At 39.2% G+C, this 13,383-nt stretch overlaps 2 protein-coding genes and 1 pseudogene across 10 annotated transcripts in view; 1 reads left to right on the top strand and 2 right to left on the bottom strand.

Moving 5' to 3' along the window:
- Positions 1-13,383, top strand: part of LOC111343123 (NLR family CARD domain-containing protein 4) — a 253,148-nt gene that overhangs the window by 16,734 nt on the left and 223,031 nt on the right. For 4 of the 9 annotated variants that reach the window (XM_088751508.1, XM_022950267.2, XM_088751513.1 and 1 more), the window contains 3 exons: positions 2,191-2,259; positions 2,856-5,239; positions 7,667-9,250. In XM_088751508.1, coding sequence (XP_088607634.1) covers positions 2,191-2,259; positions 2,856-5,239; positions 7,667-7,879 — 2,666 coding nt within the window. In that variant the 3' untranslated portion in view covers positions 7,880-9,250. The other 5 variants (XR_015998240.1, XM_088751509.1, XM_088751511.1 and 2 more) reach the window with 5 other exon arrangements.
- LOC148735518 (uncharacterized) lies at positions 386-1,659 on the bottom strand (annotated as a pseudogene).
- On the bottom strand, positions 9,727-13,320 carry LOC148735519 (uncharacterized). The gene is made up of 3 exons (XM_088751531.1): positions 13,179-13,320; positions 11,483-11,649; positions 9,727-10,729 (listed from the first exon to the last, which is right to left on the bottom strand). The coding sequence occupies exons 2-3, from the start codon at positions 11,538-11,540 to the stop codon at positions 10,314-10,316; spliced, it is 474 nt and encodes a 157-aa protein (XP_088607657.1). The 5' UTR covers positions 11,541-11,649; positions 13,179-13,320; the 3' UTR covers positions 9,727-10,313.

The raw sequence follows: 13,383 nt of genomic DNA on the forward strand, positions 1-13,383 counted from the left end.
ACAATATCAATACAATATCAAGTGTATGAGAATAAAGGAAAGTCTTCTAAAGGGGATTATTGGCTGATCCAATACCAAATTCTTTAATCTAACATCACAAGAACTATATGACAGACCATAAGGAGAATTACTAATGAGATCTTGGGTGTTAATTTGCGCAGTAAATGTTTCTTTTTGTAAACGTTAGGTAAAATGGCTTCTGGCTAACTTCAATCTAATTTGAATATATCAACAAGGTTGAAATGGTAAATTGGCCACCGTTACGATTATAAAAGCTGACGTTTTGAGCGTTAGTCCTTCGTCGGAGCGAATAGGGGAATTGTGGGTTGTGTCTGCTTTTAAAGGAAGAAAAAGGAGCTACGTGATTGGTGGGAACATGGCAACGAGAAAAACACGAATAAATTAGTGGAATGAAAAGCGTTCGTTGATACCTGTGGGATTTAGACAGCCGGTTTGAAAGATGAGCTTTTGTTCAAGAGTTTTCCGGCTTTCCGTGCTACCTAAGTGTAAGGAAAGACCGCAGATTGCCATGTGTTGCTTAGAATGGTTAGGTAAATTAAAATGTCTAGCGACTGGTTTCGATGTGTCCTTGTTATTCCTCTCCACGTCGCGAAGGTGTTCTCGGAATCGGTTACCTAGTCTTCAAATCTTTTTGCAGTAAGTGCAAGTCATGCTATAGATTATATTGGCGGAGGTGCACGTGAAGTGATCGGTGATCTTAATGGATCGCTTGGGTCCCGATATTTTCTCAGTGTTGTGAATGAAAGGACACGTTTTGCATCGTGCACGAGCGCATTTAAAAGTGCCTGGTTGGTCATTAGTCTGAAAAAAACTTCTGACCAAAAAAGTGCCTATGTTTTTGTCGCCTTTGAATGAAATGAGCGGAGGCTGCGAAAAGATAGTGCTTGTCTCTGTATCGTTTTGAAGTAATTTAAATTTTTTAAGGATTTTTTTTTATGGATTTAACTGAGTGGTTGTGAGGGTGAAACGTGAGAGTGAAGGGAATGCGGTCGGAATCTTCCTTTTGTGACGTTTATAGTGCTTAATGTCGATCAATAAGTTGGGCGCGGTGGTAACCCGCTTTAACGGCAGAATCAGGGTAACCACGTTTATCGAAAAACTGGCACATTGTAGTGCTTAATGTCGATCAATAAGTTAGGCGCGGTGGTAACCCGCTTTAACGACAGAATCAGGGTAACTACGTTTATCGAAAAACTGGCACATTAACTCTGATTTGTGGTGGAAGTCAGAGTCGTCACTACATAAACGACGAAGTCTTAGAAACTGAGAAAAAGGAATGGAATTCTTAACGTGAGATGGATGCGAAGACGAATACAACAAGTAATTATGCGAGTCTGTAGGTTTGTAATACACACTAGTGCATAAACCGTTGCCTTCAATTGAAACTTTGATGTCTAAAAAGGAAAAAGAATTGTCAGAAATTTCCCAGGTATATTTCAGAGCCGGGTGAAAAGAATTGACTGCGGTTATGAATTGAATCAGCTCCTCTCTGGTAGAGGAGGTGGCGCCGATACAGTCGTCGATGTAGCGACCGTAGAGTTCAGATTTGGAGCCGTTGTATTGGCTGAAAAATTGGTGTTCGACAAAACCTACAAAAAGATTGGCATAGCTAGGTCCCATTTTGGTACCCATGGCTACACCATTGGTTTGTTTGAAAAAGTTGTCCCCGAATGGAAAGCAACTGAGTGTGAGCACTAGTTCGGCTAAGCGGTTCAATCTAGTCCAATAAAAGAAAAACCGAATTTTTCAGTCTCTGAAGAAGGGAAGTAACCTTAAATTATATAAAACACATTTATTCCTAGAAATATATTTCAATTATCTGAGTCCATGATTTTCTGTTCTCTTTTTGTTCTCTTTTGTGAGATGGCTCTCAAAAGATTTTTGTCTTCCTCCAATGCTCTTTTCAATTGTTATTTCTTGGCCATTAGATATTTGTGAAGTTTATTGACCACTTTCAAAAATGGCTGCCGGATTAATAATCTTTTGTTTAAATTTAAATTAGCCTTTCTGGCCTCGCTTGAGATAATGTCTTCTTTTGAATTTTATACTAGAGAACGAGGCCAGAAAGGCTATTTAAATTAAAACAAAAGAATATTAATCCGGCAGCCATTTATGAAAGTGGTCTATTGTACTTTTCAATTTCAGTTTAACTCTGTTTTACCTTTACAGACATTTTAGCTGGAGAGGGAAGTTTTAACAGATATGATTCTTCGAATTCTAAACGGAAAAGGGTCGCAGGTATTTTTTTTTTATTATAGGAAAATCTTAATTTGCTTAAATGTACTTTTGATAACTTGTATTATCCTTTTTATTCGTTATTCGTGGCTGAATAAAAAAAAAAACAATTTATTGATTGAAAGTAACTAAAGTTTTTGATTGTTACTTTCAATTGGTTACTTCATTTCTGAACATGAGTGATGAGTGACTGAGTCAGGAGGAACTACGAGCAAAGTTAATGATAAGTGTACAATAAGTGTGCATCAATGTTTAGCTGATTTGAGAATAGACCATGATATCCGGGTACAAGAAATAAGTGTTGATGGGCTGGAATTTGATTAGAAGATAGAACGATTATTGTTAAATGCTTGCTTGGTGGAACATTCATGGTGTTGTGTTCTCTCCACCCAAAATTCTGGCCAAGTGGATTGCTAGGGAAATTTTTAGAAAATACGTAGACCTGTATTGTTTCTGTTTGGGTAGGAGGGCAAGGATGGAATGACATGCATCTAGGGAAGGGGTAGCAAAGGTTACAGTGCTTGAGTTCTGGTGGTACTGGAAATACTTGCCAGTATACAAACTGGTCTCTATGACGAAACTTTATTTTGATTTTTCAGAACCGTTGAATGTTGAGAAGTGCAGGGAGCAGTTGAGGTCTCACTATGACACCTTCAGTAAGGTCAAAACTGTTCCATGGAACGACAGCTCATCCATTCCGATTGATGAGATCTACACACCTTTGTCTTGGGTCAGAGATGAAAGGACACCCAGTGGAGCTAGACAAGAGGAACTTGAAGACTACACTGACATGTTCAAGGGAAATAAACATCATCGCAAACCAACACGAATGCTTGTTTATGGTCGGCCAGGAATTGGAAAGAGTACGTTTTGTAAAAAGATTGCGTATGACTGGTCGAAAGCCTTAAAAGAAATCCTGATGAAATTTTACATTTTCCTTTTGATTAAGTTGCGAGATGTGTGTGACATGAAACATATCCGTGATGTATTGGTTGCATCTAAACTGCTGGCCGGTGATGGTCCGATTGCAGTTGAAAGTCTCCATGATTACATAATTAACAATCAAGATAAAGTGCTTCTGGTTTTGGATGGCTATGATGAGTACAGCTGTGTAAAAAAACACTCACCAATCCTTGAAATATGGAGGGGCGAGCAATTGAGAGATTGTCACGTCATTGTCACCACGCGACAATTTGAATGTGACGAGTTAACAGGTCCTAGCCACATTCAGTTTGAAATTCATGGTTTTAGAGATTGGAAACAGATCAGAGCCTATGCAGGAAAATTTCTGACAAGCGAGCAAGATGTTGAAAAGTTCACGGCCTACCTGAAAGAAAAAGCTCTCAAAGACCTGGCAGAAATACCTCTCCTCCTCATGATGCTGTGCCGTTTGTGGAATGATCCACCTCTTGATGGACAACCAACATCACGGGCCGGCATTTACACAGAATTTATTCAAACCATGCTGAATCACATAGTTGAAAAAGAAAAGTTTCTGCCATTTCAGAAAGTGACCTCAACAGAAGTTAGAGAAGACCTCAGTATTCTTGGAAAGTTTGCCTTTGATGCATTACTACAAGGCCGTCTGTTCGTACGTTGCAGCGAACTTCCCCATCGTATTTCAAGAACTTTTGGAAAATTGAGTGAAGTTGGGCTGTTCCAGATTGTCAATACTACAAGTCTGAATCCAGAGAAAGGGGCCTATTTCATTCATAAATCTGTACAGGAATTCCTTGCAGCCTGGCACATGAAGGAGGAAGTGTTGTCAATAAAAAGGGGTAGTATGACTAGCCTGTCCAGACTTGAATCACTGGAAAAGATCCTTAAGTTTATTGAAGTTCTCAAATTTGTCTGTGAGCTGTCAACAGAAGCCGCGAGCGCAGTTTTGCACTATTTTGCATCTGTTGAGAAAATGGGACCGTGGTTAGACTCTGGATTAAGAAACCTGATTCAGTCGACTGGAAATTTGTTTGAGCAGAAAGGACTCTTAACTCTCATCTCGCACAGTTATTTTTGTTGCTCGCCTGAGAGGAGGCGAGATCTCTTCTCCACGTTTCTATCGCGCACCAAAGGTATCATGTATCTTGATTCTAGCCAGGTGAACATTGTTGCCAAGGAACACTTGCTGAAATCTGCTGTGGCACCTCGGTGCATCTTTTTCTCATATCTATCGTTTGAGTGTTCAGAGCAAAGCTATCGAGACTTGATCACTGTAGCAGAAGATGTAAACGCAGTTGTTGGGAGCTCCTCAGGTGAAAAGAAAGCTGCTGATTTTCTAAGGAAGCATGCATGTCGCCGACAGTGCGACTTTTATTTTTTGAAGATAAGCAAAATTGTCCTCTACATAGATAGAATAATTTCAGGAGAAGAAGAGGGTTTCCCTTTTCCGACAAAAATGCTGCGAGAGCTCGTTTCATCAACAGCAGAGTCTACTCAGGAGAAACGCGTCTGTGATCGCTTCCAGGAACATGACAAAGAAACAGCTTCGTGTTCGACTGAGAGCACTGTTAGCATCACTGGTCCGATTCCACACAGTCTTTCCCGTTTGCGCCGCATTCTTGTGGGCGACATAGCAAGGCAAGAGGTGGAGACGCTCACTGATATATTACCACTAGTTTCTTCACTGGAACATTTAAGTATTGATAACGTCTCTGGAATCTCTGATGCTCAACTGATGGAAGCCTTAGTGTCTAGTATAAAGTATAGCGAAAGACTTCACGTATTAGAACTTTCTAACGCTAGGTTAACATCCAGGCCTACTGCAGCCATCGCCAGATCACTACATCAGGCTCCTAATCTGAGCGAGCTCGACTTGTCATCTAACCCTCTTGGTAAAGGAGTGAGTGTTCTCGCTCGATATCTCAGCAGTTGTCCTGACCTGTGGAGGCTGTGGCTTGAGGATGTTAAAATGACAAAGGAACAAATGAAAGATTTGAGTGTAGCTGTACGTCAGAATGACATCGAGGTGTTCACAGCATACCACGTAAGTTTTGTAATTTTAGTTTGCATTTGTATCCATTGTTCGTGTGTATTATGTTCAATTTACTTTGGTTTGTTATTAGGATATTTTACTTCCTTGGATGCAGAACTTTGTGATATTTTGTTTACTTTAAGAGAAAAAGGGTAAAACTTATCTCATGAAAAGTTACCATACTCAGTTCAAATCAGTTTTAGACATTTTGTAGTAATCTTGAAATGCTTTAAAGTTTTCATGCGACATGTGTAGCTACCACGGTGTGCAATGTCTATTTCATCTTGCTGTTTACGTCAATTTTGCTATGTTGTTGATGTTTATTTCTCACTGTTTTGTGGAAAACTCGCCAATCTGGACCAACTTGCTTAAGTTGCTTGACATGTCTGACTCACTATGGCACCTTATATATTTCTGCAGAACTGAAAGGCGGTTTATAGGTAATATCCGAGAGATTTTTATTTTTTTTCCATTTTTTACGGAATGGTTCTATTAGTTTAGCTTGGTTCTCTTAGCGTTTCTTTCCCGCGACTTACCATTGTGTAATGAGAATCTATGATGACAAAAGTAGAACGCGTGCCCAAGCTTTCTTCTTTCTTGAATTTTATACGCGGTTGAACTAACTGTATCAGTGGTAGATACGTTAGATAGCCACTGTTTAAAGGTCTCTGAGAGGATGTCAAAGTGGAGAGTGCAAAGCGAACATTGTGGCTCTCCAAAGGCAAACAAACTCAGGTAAACTGTTACAATTGCAAATTATTAATAAACAATTTAAGCATTGTAAATTACTGAAAAATTTTTTCATTCATTTCTTGCCGCTACCATTTTTTCTATTTATCATGAAAGCAAATTAATCTTAAGTTAAGGTGAAAATTCATCGTATCAAAAGAAATGTTTTTATGTCTGAAGAATTCGTAAGAAGTCTGTTAGTGAACATTTTTAGTCGAATTATTTTGCAAATTTATTGTCAGTGGAGACGCTGAACCTGGATATAATCCACTACTGATTTTATGCCTTAGACGTGGAATCAGCTGTTCCTTCTTATCAGTGCAAATGAACAGAAACATAAAGTGAACTAATTAGAACACAGTACCATTGTATGGGGAGTTAACAGATGGTTTTCAGGAATCTGGGCAACGGAAATTAGAATGAGTGTTTAAGCGAAGATCTATTGTGTATTTGTTCTGTTGTTCGTTTTACCACAATCAGTAGTTGTGTCGCCATCTGAGTGGCCAATTTGCCGTTGTCGATAAGAGTACAGACAACGCTAAACCCCTGTCGATTTGTTGAAATTTTCCGAAACTGCCTTTTATTCCCATAACTTCTGGGCTTGGTAGATAGGAAAAGTGATCATTTAACAAGTTTTTCTTTCTTATGACGAGTGCTATGAAATATAAAGGATATGTCTAGAACACTTACAACTTAGTTGTAAATCAAATAGTTTTATTAATAACAATAATAGTTAGTATTATTATCACTTCAATTTGTATTGCGCAGACGTCAATTTACCATTTTCAGCGGCGCAGCTGCTGTAGGATGTTGACATTTGTGATGTAATCTCTTAAGGAACACTCGTTAATAGAAAAGCTGCCTTTAAGTGGTGGATTCGGTCAGCAAGACTTTGGGCTTCACTTTTCTTATCACAAAGATTTATTGAGGAGAACAAGTTTGATTTCTGGTGTCTTCAACAGTGATTTAAGGGAACCTCCACTCTTTTAACAAATAGCTCTCTAAATGTTCTAATGTACTTGTCAATAGACCTGGCAAAAAAAGTTGCCTCACCTAGCGATCTGATTTTTTTCATCGTTTTCCAAAGAAGGGTCTCATAGCCACTTCGAATTTCCCGTGACCGCCATCATATATGGTGCGCAATGCACTCTTGGCTGATGTTGTGTAATGGTCGCTCGGTGCACTCGAGGCGTTGTGTTTCACTCTTGTTGATGCTATGTTGCTTGTAGATGCTAAATATATTGGAGGCGGAGTCCTCTTCAAGCGGAGAGAGACAGGAAAGTGAAGTCGAAGGTTAAGAATATAGAGAAGCATCAGGTTTTAATTCTGAAAATGTCGACTGCCGATTGAACGCTTCATGGTACTTATGGCTCCAACTGATGGGGAAGATTTGTGACTTATTCACTGAATATAGCATCAAAAAGAGTGAAACACTTCACCGCGATGTCACCGAGTAACCGTCATTCGTCGTCAGCAGTGTGCACCATCCAAGATGGCGGCCGCGGGAAATTCGAAGTGGCTGTTAGACGCTTCTTTGGAAAACATCCAAAATATAAGATTACTTTGTAAGGCAATTTTTATGTTAGATCTGTTAAGAAATACATCTGGAACATTTTAGGCATTATTTGTATAAAGAGTGGAGGTTCCTGTTATGTTTAGTGTTTGTTTACTGACAAGGTGACGTTAAGTGTTGTGTTTGATTTGTGACAGGATGAGAAGGGGAACCTGAAACCTGAAGATGAAAGGTGCACACTTGGCGGGATAAAAATTGGGCCAGCTACTGACTCAGAGGACGAGCATGAATCTGGGTCAGTTTCTGACTTATTTAATGGGCAGGAATCTGGATCAGATTCTGACTCAGACCACGATGAAAAGTCTGGGTTAGTGACTTGTTCAGGCGACGAACAGGAGCCCGCGTCCTGACCTGAAACGTACTGGTAACTAGCCAGTACTGGCTCAGACGATCATCTGAAACTAATCAACCATTCAGATTCAAAACTAAATCCAATTGTGACCTGGTCCCCCCCATTTCCTGCGCTTCAGGGTGTTAACTTGTTTTTACGTCGAGTTCTCATCGGTTATTTATGATATTTTCCTTTCTGTGATTAGCTATTGCGATTGCTTTGCTTTAGTTTTACAATATTCTATCAAAATGCTTACGGCAAGAGTTTTAGTGAGTCATAAAGGTTTTATAGGTTAAGAGTTTAATTATATTGTATTGTATTGTATTTGCGATATTTAGACAGGCTGGCTCAGTTCAGCTCAGAGCTGGTTTAAATGGGGCCCTGTATAAAGAATGACAAGGCCAGACCACAACACCGAGAGCTACGTTTCCTACTCTTTGCGACAAGTGTTTGGGTTCTTTAAAGTCCCCTGCTAACCAGTAACGACATGGGGCCTACGGTTTGTCGTCTTTATCCGAGAAGACTAGGATGTGTAACTATTTGCAGATGTCATAACAAAGGCAACACATTCTCCTCAGTAATTTTAAGACCCTGAGTATCGTCCGGTGTGGGTCTTGAACCCTCGTCCTCCCGCACGGCAGTCCGGCGCTCTACAACATGAGCTAACCAGGTGGCGGTTCAATTTCTCAACTGTGCTTATTTTTAACTGGACTGCTAACAACATTGATATTCGATTTTGACACAAGGGAAAGTTTGGGGGCCCTGTGGTGTCGGAAAGGTTAACAGACCAATAGCGCATGGTTTCTGTCTACATCATCCGAATTGTACTTCCTTTTTGAATTTATACTTAATGGTAAAATTAGTTATGTGTGGGACATGAGCTTTTTTAGTTTCATTTAGTTCACGATGACTAGCATAGCTGTTTCACTTCACCTAGGCCGGGTTGTTCGAAGCTGGGTTAGGATAACCCAGGGTAAGTGTGAAATCTGAATGCTTTTAAAAGAAGATTTAATAGAATTATTTCTTTCTAGAATATGATTTTTAGATGCTCTTAAAAGAAAAGAGAAAATTATCCTAAAAAGGCTTTTGAACATGGAATTAAAATTTCACCCTGGGTCAGTGCTAATCGGCCTTTGAACAACTGGGCCATGATATTTTAGTTTGTTCTTGATTGCTTAATTGATTTAAATTTTTACATTATTACGTTTTATTTTTTTCTTCATGCAAACTTTTGTGTCACCAAGATGTACAGTAAGACATTTTGTTAGTGTTTCAGTAAATTGTATTTTGAAACCTTATGGTCAGTGAGTGAGAACTGATTAACTTCAAAGATATCTTCATCAGTCAATCGAGTATACAAGAGAAGGTAATAAAGTATTTTTGTCCCGAAGGAACGAGTTATTCTTGTATCTGAAGCCCACAACTGATGAGCGATTGCGAAGAGTGAGTGAAAATTTGCAATAGTAAGATATTACAAGTCTGAAGCCGGGAAACTTTATCCTGTTTTGCGATCGGTAGCGTATTTACGCTAGTGTCTAGTGCTTTTCCTGTTCAGCTTAACTGCATGTTCTTGCAAGTCATATCGTAAGATGGGTCGACTAAGCGTGTAAAACTACAATCTACAATATGCCAAACGCACCTAATTTATCTCCAACGAGATTTACTTTCGATTTTGGATTCTGGCTCGCATGGGAAGAAAAGAGGCCCAAAATAAGATTATCGATGATAAGTCCCTCCCCTACCCCATCCCACACCTCCCATACACCCCTCCCTCCTCTAATCAGTTTTCATGAGCGCTTGGAATGCGGCCTCGTGGCTGGGTTGCGGATATCAAACCAGCCAATATGAGAAATACAAACGATAACATTATCCTTGAATAAGTCAAAACCTTTTAATGTGTCTAAAATTCAGCAAATTACCGAGCAACATGTTTGCGTGAAGCAATGAAAGCTTTGACAAAGATCGCTTTCATCACAGCAAATAAATAAATTTTCCATAAAATGTATTAAGTATTTGACTCAATTGTCTGCGGGTGTAAACTTTTAAACAAAGTAAACCAGATCACCTTATGGAAAAATAAAATGGTTGTCGCAAACGGCAACGGGCGATTATTGTCGAGACGGGTATTAAAAATCCTACTGACATTTGAAATTTACCCGAATTTAACTGTTAACTCTTCAACTGCCAAGATCTAATTGTTCATTCTCCACTCAAGCCGCTACACATTTCCTTGTAAATGACTTTAAAGACTTTGATGTTAGATGAAGAAAACAACTTGTACCTGATAAGTTTGAATATTCTCATTATCTATTTGCTAAGTAATGTATAGATATTAAGGGGAGAAGTTACATGTTAAACACTTGTGGGAGATAAGGGTAAATCATAATTTGGGAACGGTAATAATTCAATTTTATAATCTGACGGTTTTAAACCTTTTTCGTATCAAGCATCAACTACGACACAACGGTCCCTGATGTTACATTCTGTGTACCGTTTGTAATGGATTTTAAACCGTGACTTTCGATCTGTTCTCGGCTATGCCTTCGTTCCTTCGCTTCAGCCAACTTGCGTTCGTTATCAGCCTTCCTCAAAGCGTCCACATGCTCTTGCAGGAAGTGAATCACCCGCTCGTGTTCAAAAGACCTTGCAAAATCCAGCGCTGTTTTACCGTGCTCTGATTTCAGCTTGACAGGGACTCCCTTTTTGACAAGAAGTTTAACAAGTGCTTCAAAGCCGTTGAGTGCGGCGTTCATCAGGGTTGTTTTTCCTTCCTTGTCCATTGTGTGCACATTAGCTCCGTGATGTATCAGTACCTTGGCAACATTCACTTTACCGCCCACAGCGGCTACTCTCATTAAAGGAGTCCAACCTACGAAAAATTATTACATAGGATTAGAGAATTAATGAAATAAATTATCTGATAAACAAATTTTTTCAGTAAGAAAAACAACTATGAATGTTCGTTCTTCTTACAAACGAGAATTGTCTGTCGCAGTTTGGCAATATACGGTTACATGATTGAAACTACTTCCCCAACTCCCTCCCCACACCACACACATATACTTTGTGACCAGTTCCTACATAAAATTCTTGGCAAAATCCTACGCGGTGCATGGAGCCGGTGGCCAAGCTCAAAATTAAGCATCATTTTTTATGTCCACACAACATGCTGGCGTCATTGATAATCCTTGTTGCATGCACAACGCTTGTCAAACATAAACTTCTTAAATGGCATTGCACACCTGAGATTTCTCATTGACTTATGGTCAATTGGCACGGCATCCTAGCTTGGATCCACGGATCCTAGCAAGGACTCAGATTTTCTCTTTGTCCAACACTCTAGACAAATGTTTATGTATCCTTTTTTTTTTAAAATAACCGAATTCGACAATGCAATAAATTTTCTTATAATTTATCAGAGGAGTATACCGAGGCAGTAATTTAGAATTGCTTTGCTAAACGTTAGCTGCGTATCAAATCTTCTTCAAGATCTGCCTGACGCTTCCTTAGGGAGTGGCTAGAGCATTCGAGACGTCACAACACTCGACTGTGCTTCATTCTTCCTCCTACATTTTTCCCCTCAAGCCACTTCCTGCGTGCTTTACAACCATTATACAGTCACCTGACGTTTCATCTTTGACGTCTACTCGGCAGCCATCTTGAAGCATCCAGCGGATCATATCCAGATTAGCTCCGTCTACCGCCCAGTGAAGAGCTGTTGAACCTGTTTTATCCACTGAATCCCAGTCAGCTTTATGCTGTATTAACAGCTGCGCAACCTCCACATTTCTTGCCAGAGTTAACAAAAAACGTTATGAACAGAAGTGTCTTAGAAAACGTAAATCTGTCTAAATTACAACGACAGTTTTGTGCTCTAACGACAAATGGTTATTCATAACTGACACGGGGCAATAAAAGTAACCCATCACTGGACAGGGCCGATAATTTCACCTTTTTGCTCCCTAACATCAGTATGCAAATTCTCCCTACTGTTCTTCATAATATTTCCAAAGGTTCTGACAAGGAGAATTTTCCCTAAAATTAAGAGCTCCTTTAGTTGGTGATAATTTCCTTGATTCTCTTGACCTTAACGTTTGATTGAGGGGTAATATTGTATGAAGGAATTAGATGCTTGTCACTCTGAAAATGCTTAATTAAACCATCGCAGACTTGAACAATAATGCGAACTTGAACCAGCATCGATTTCTTCTGGATTTCCGTCATACTGTGGTCATTTACCATAATTTTACTCTTGATAACTTGAACGCTGCTTAACTCGAACTTTCCGTTTACTTTGAGCAATTCTCTTTTCCCTATCTGAAATTTTCTATTAAGTCTTACCCCCGATACTTGCCTCTGCTTGTCACCAATATGTGACAAGAGAAAACCAGTTGCACTCTAGTCCAAAACCTTGAGGTTATTTTGAAGCAGTTTGGTTAGCTTTAACGTATATATTTTAACCATTATGATTTTAGATCTGTTATGTTTTTCACGGAAGCCACGAGATCATATCAACGCATGTCTTCCAATTGCAAATATACAACAGAAATTGAAGAATATTTTTCCAGCTAAACATTTGGGCAAACTTCAGCACAGATGAAAACCTTAATCACGCGACCAATCAAGTGCAACTTTCAGAAGCCCTGTCTGAAAATGTATATGGAAAATAACACGGTTTGGTGTGAAGCAGATTTGGAGAAGAGGGCGACACACTACTCCACCCTTTTCCGAGTGCAGAAGGTGGTTTGACATATTTGGTATCGATAACTGAAATTCTTGTGAATGACAATTCAAGTAAACACTGATTGGATAAGGCGATCAGCAGGGCCAGAAGCATTCATTACAAATCACACTAGATGTGGGGCTGACTAGAAGTCTGAAACATTTTCCGTCTATTTCAAAAATTGATATTTGTAAAAAAAATGGACCTTTGGCGAAAGCTAGTTACCAGTACCTCTTCCTAACCGAGTTGGAAGCCAGTACTGTGAGTTGAGAACCGAGCCTTTTTCCGCTCGGAAACTTAATAATAATAAAGTTTCAGTTGTAACATTAAACTACTTATAGGCCCCTATGAGCAATGGAATATAAGTATTGTAGAAAATCATTTGTGAAAACCAAAACATCACATCATTCCACATTTTGTGTTATCCAAAAACTTGTTTCGATACTGGGAAGCATAATATTAATAAATAGAACATCATGAGCATTAAATTCCAAAAATGATCCTTAAAACTTGATAAGATATCCTTTGCTTTTACGAAATTGTCATAAAAGCCAATCCTTGACCGGTGTTGTACAATCGAGATTCCCATACTTACTTTTGTCGTTTTTAAATATGGCTCCGTGAATTCTCAACAGTGCAAGGACTGAAGGAGAATGAAACTACAACACAATTTAATTCAATTCATAGCGCTTCCAGGAGGCTTCAGACAGTTTCAAACACTTTCAAATTCCTTCAGAGACTCAGCGCTGCGAGTACTTACATCTTAAAAAAGTTCATTGGATGCGTTAATCGCGTGATTC

Source organism: Stylophora pistillata, chromosome 3 (genome assembly GCF_964205215.1).
Source record: "Stylophora pistillata chromosome 3, jaStyPist1.2, whole genome shotgun sequence".
NCBI lineage: Eukaryota > Metazoa > Cnidaria > Anthozoa > Scleractinia > Pocilloporidae > Stylophora > Stylophora pistillata.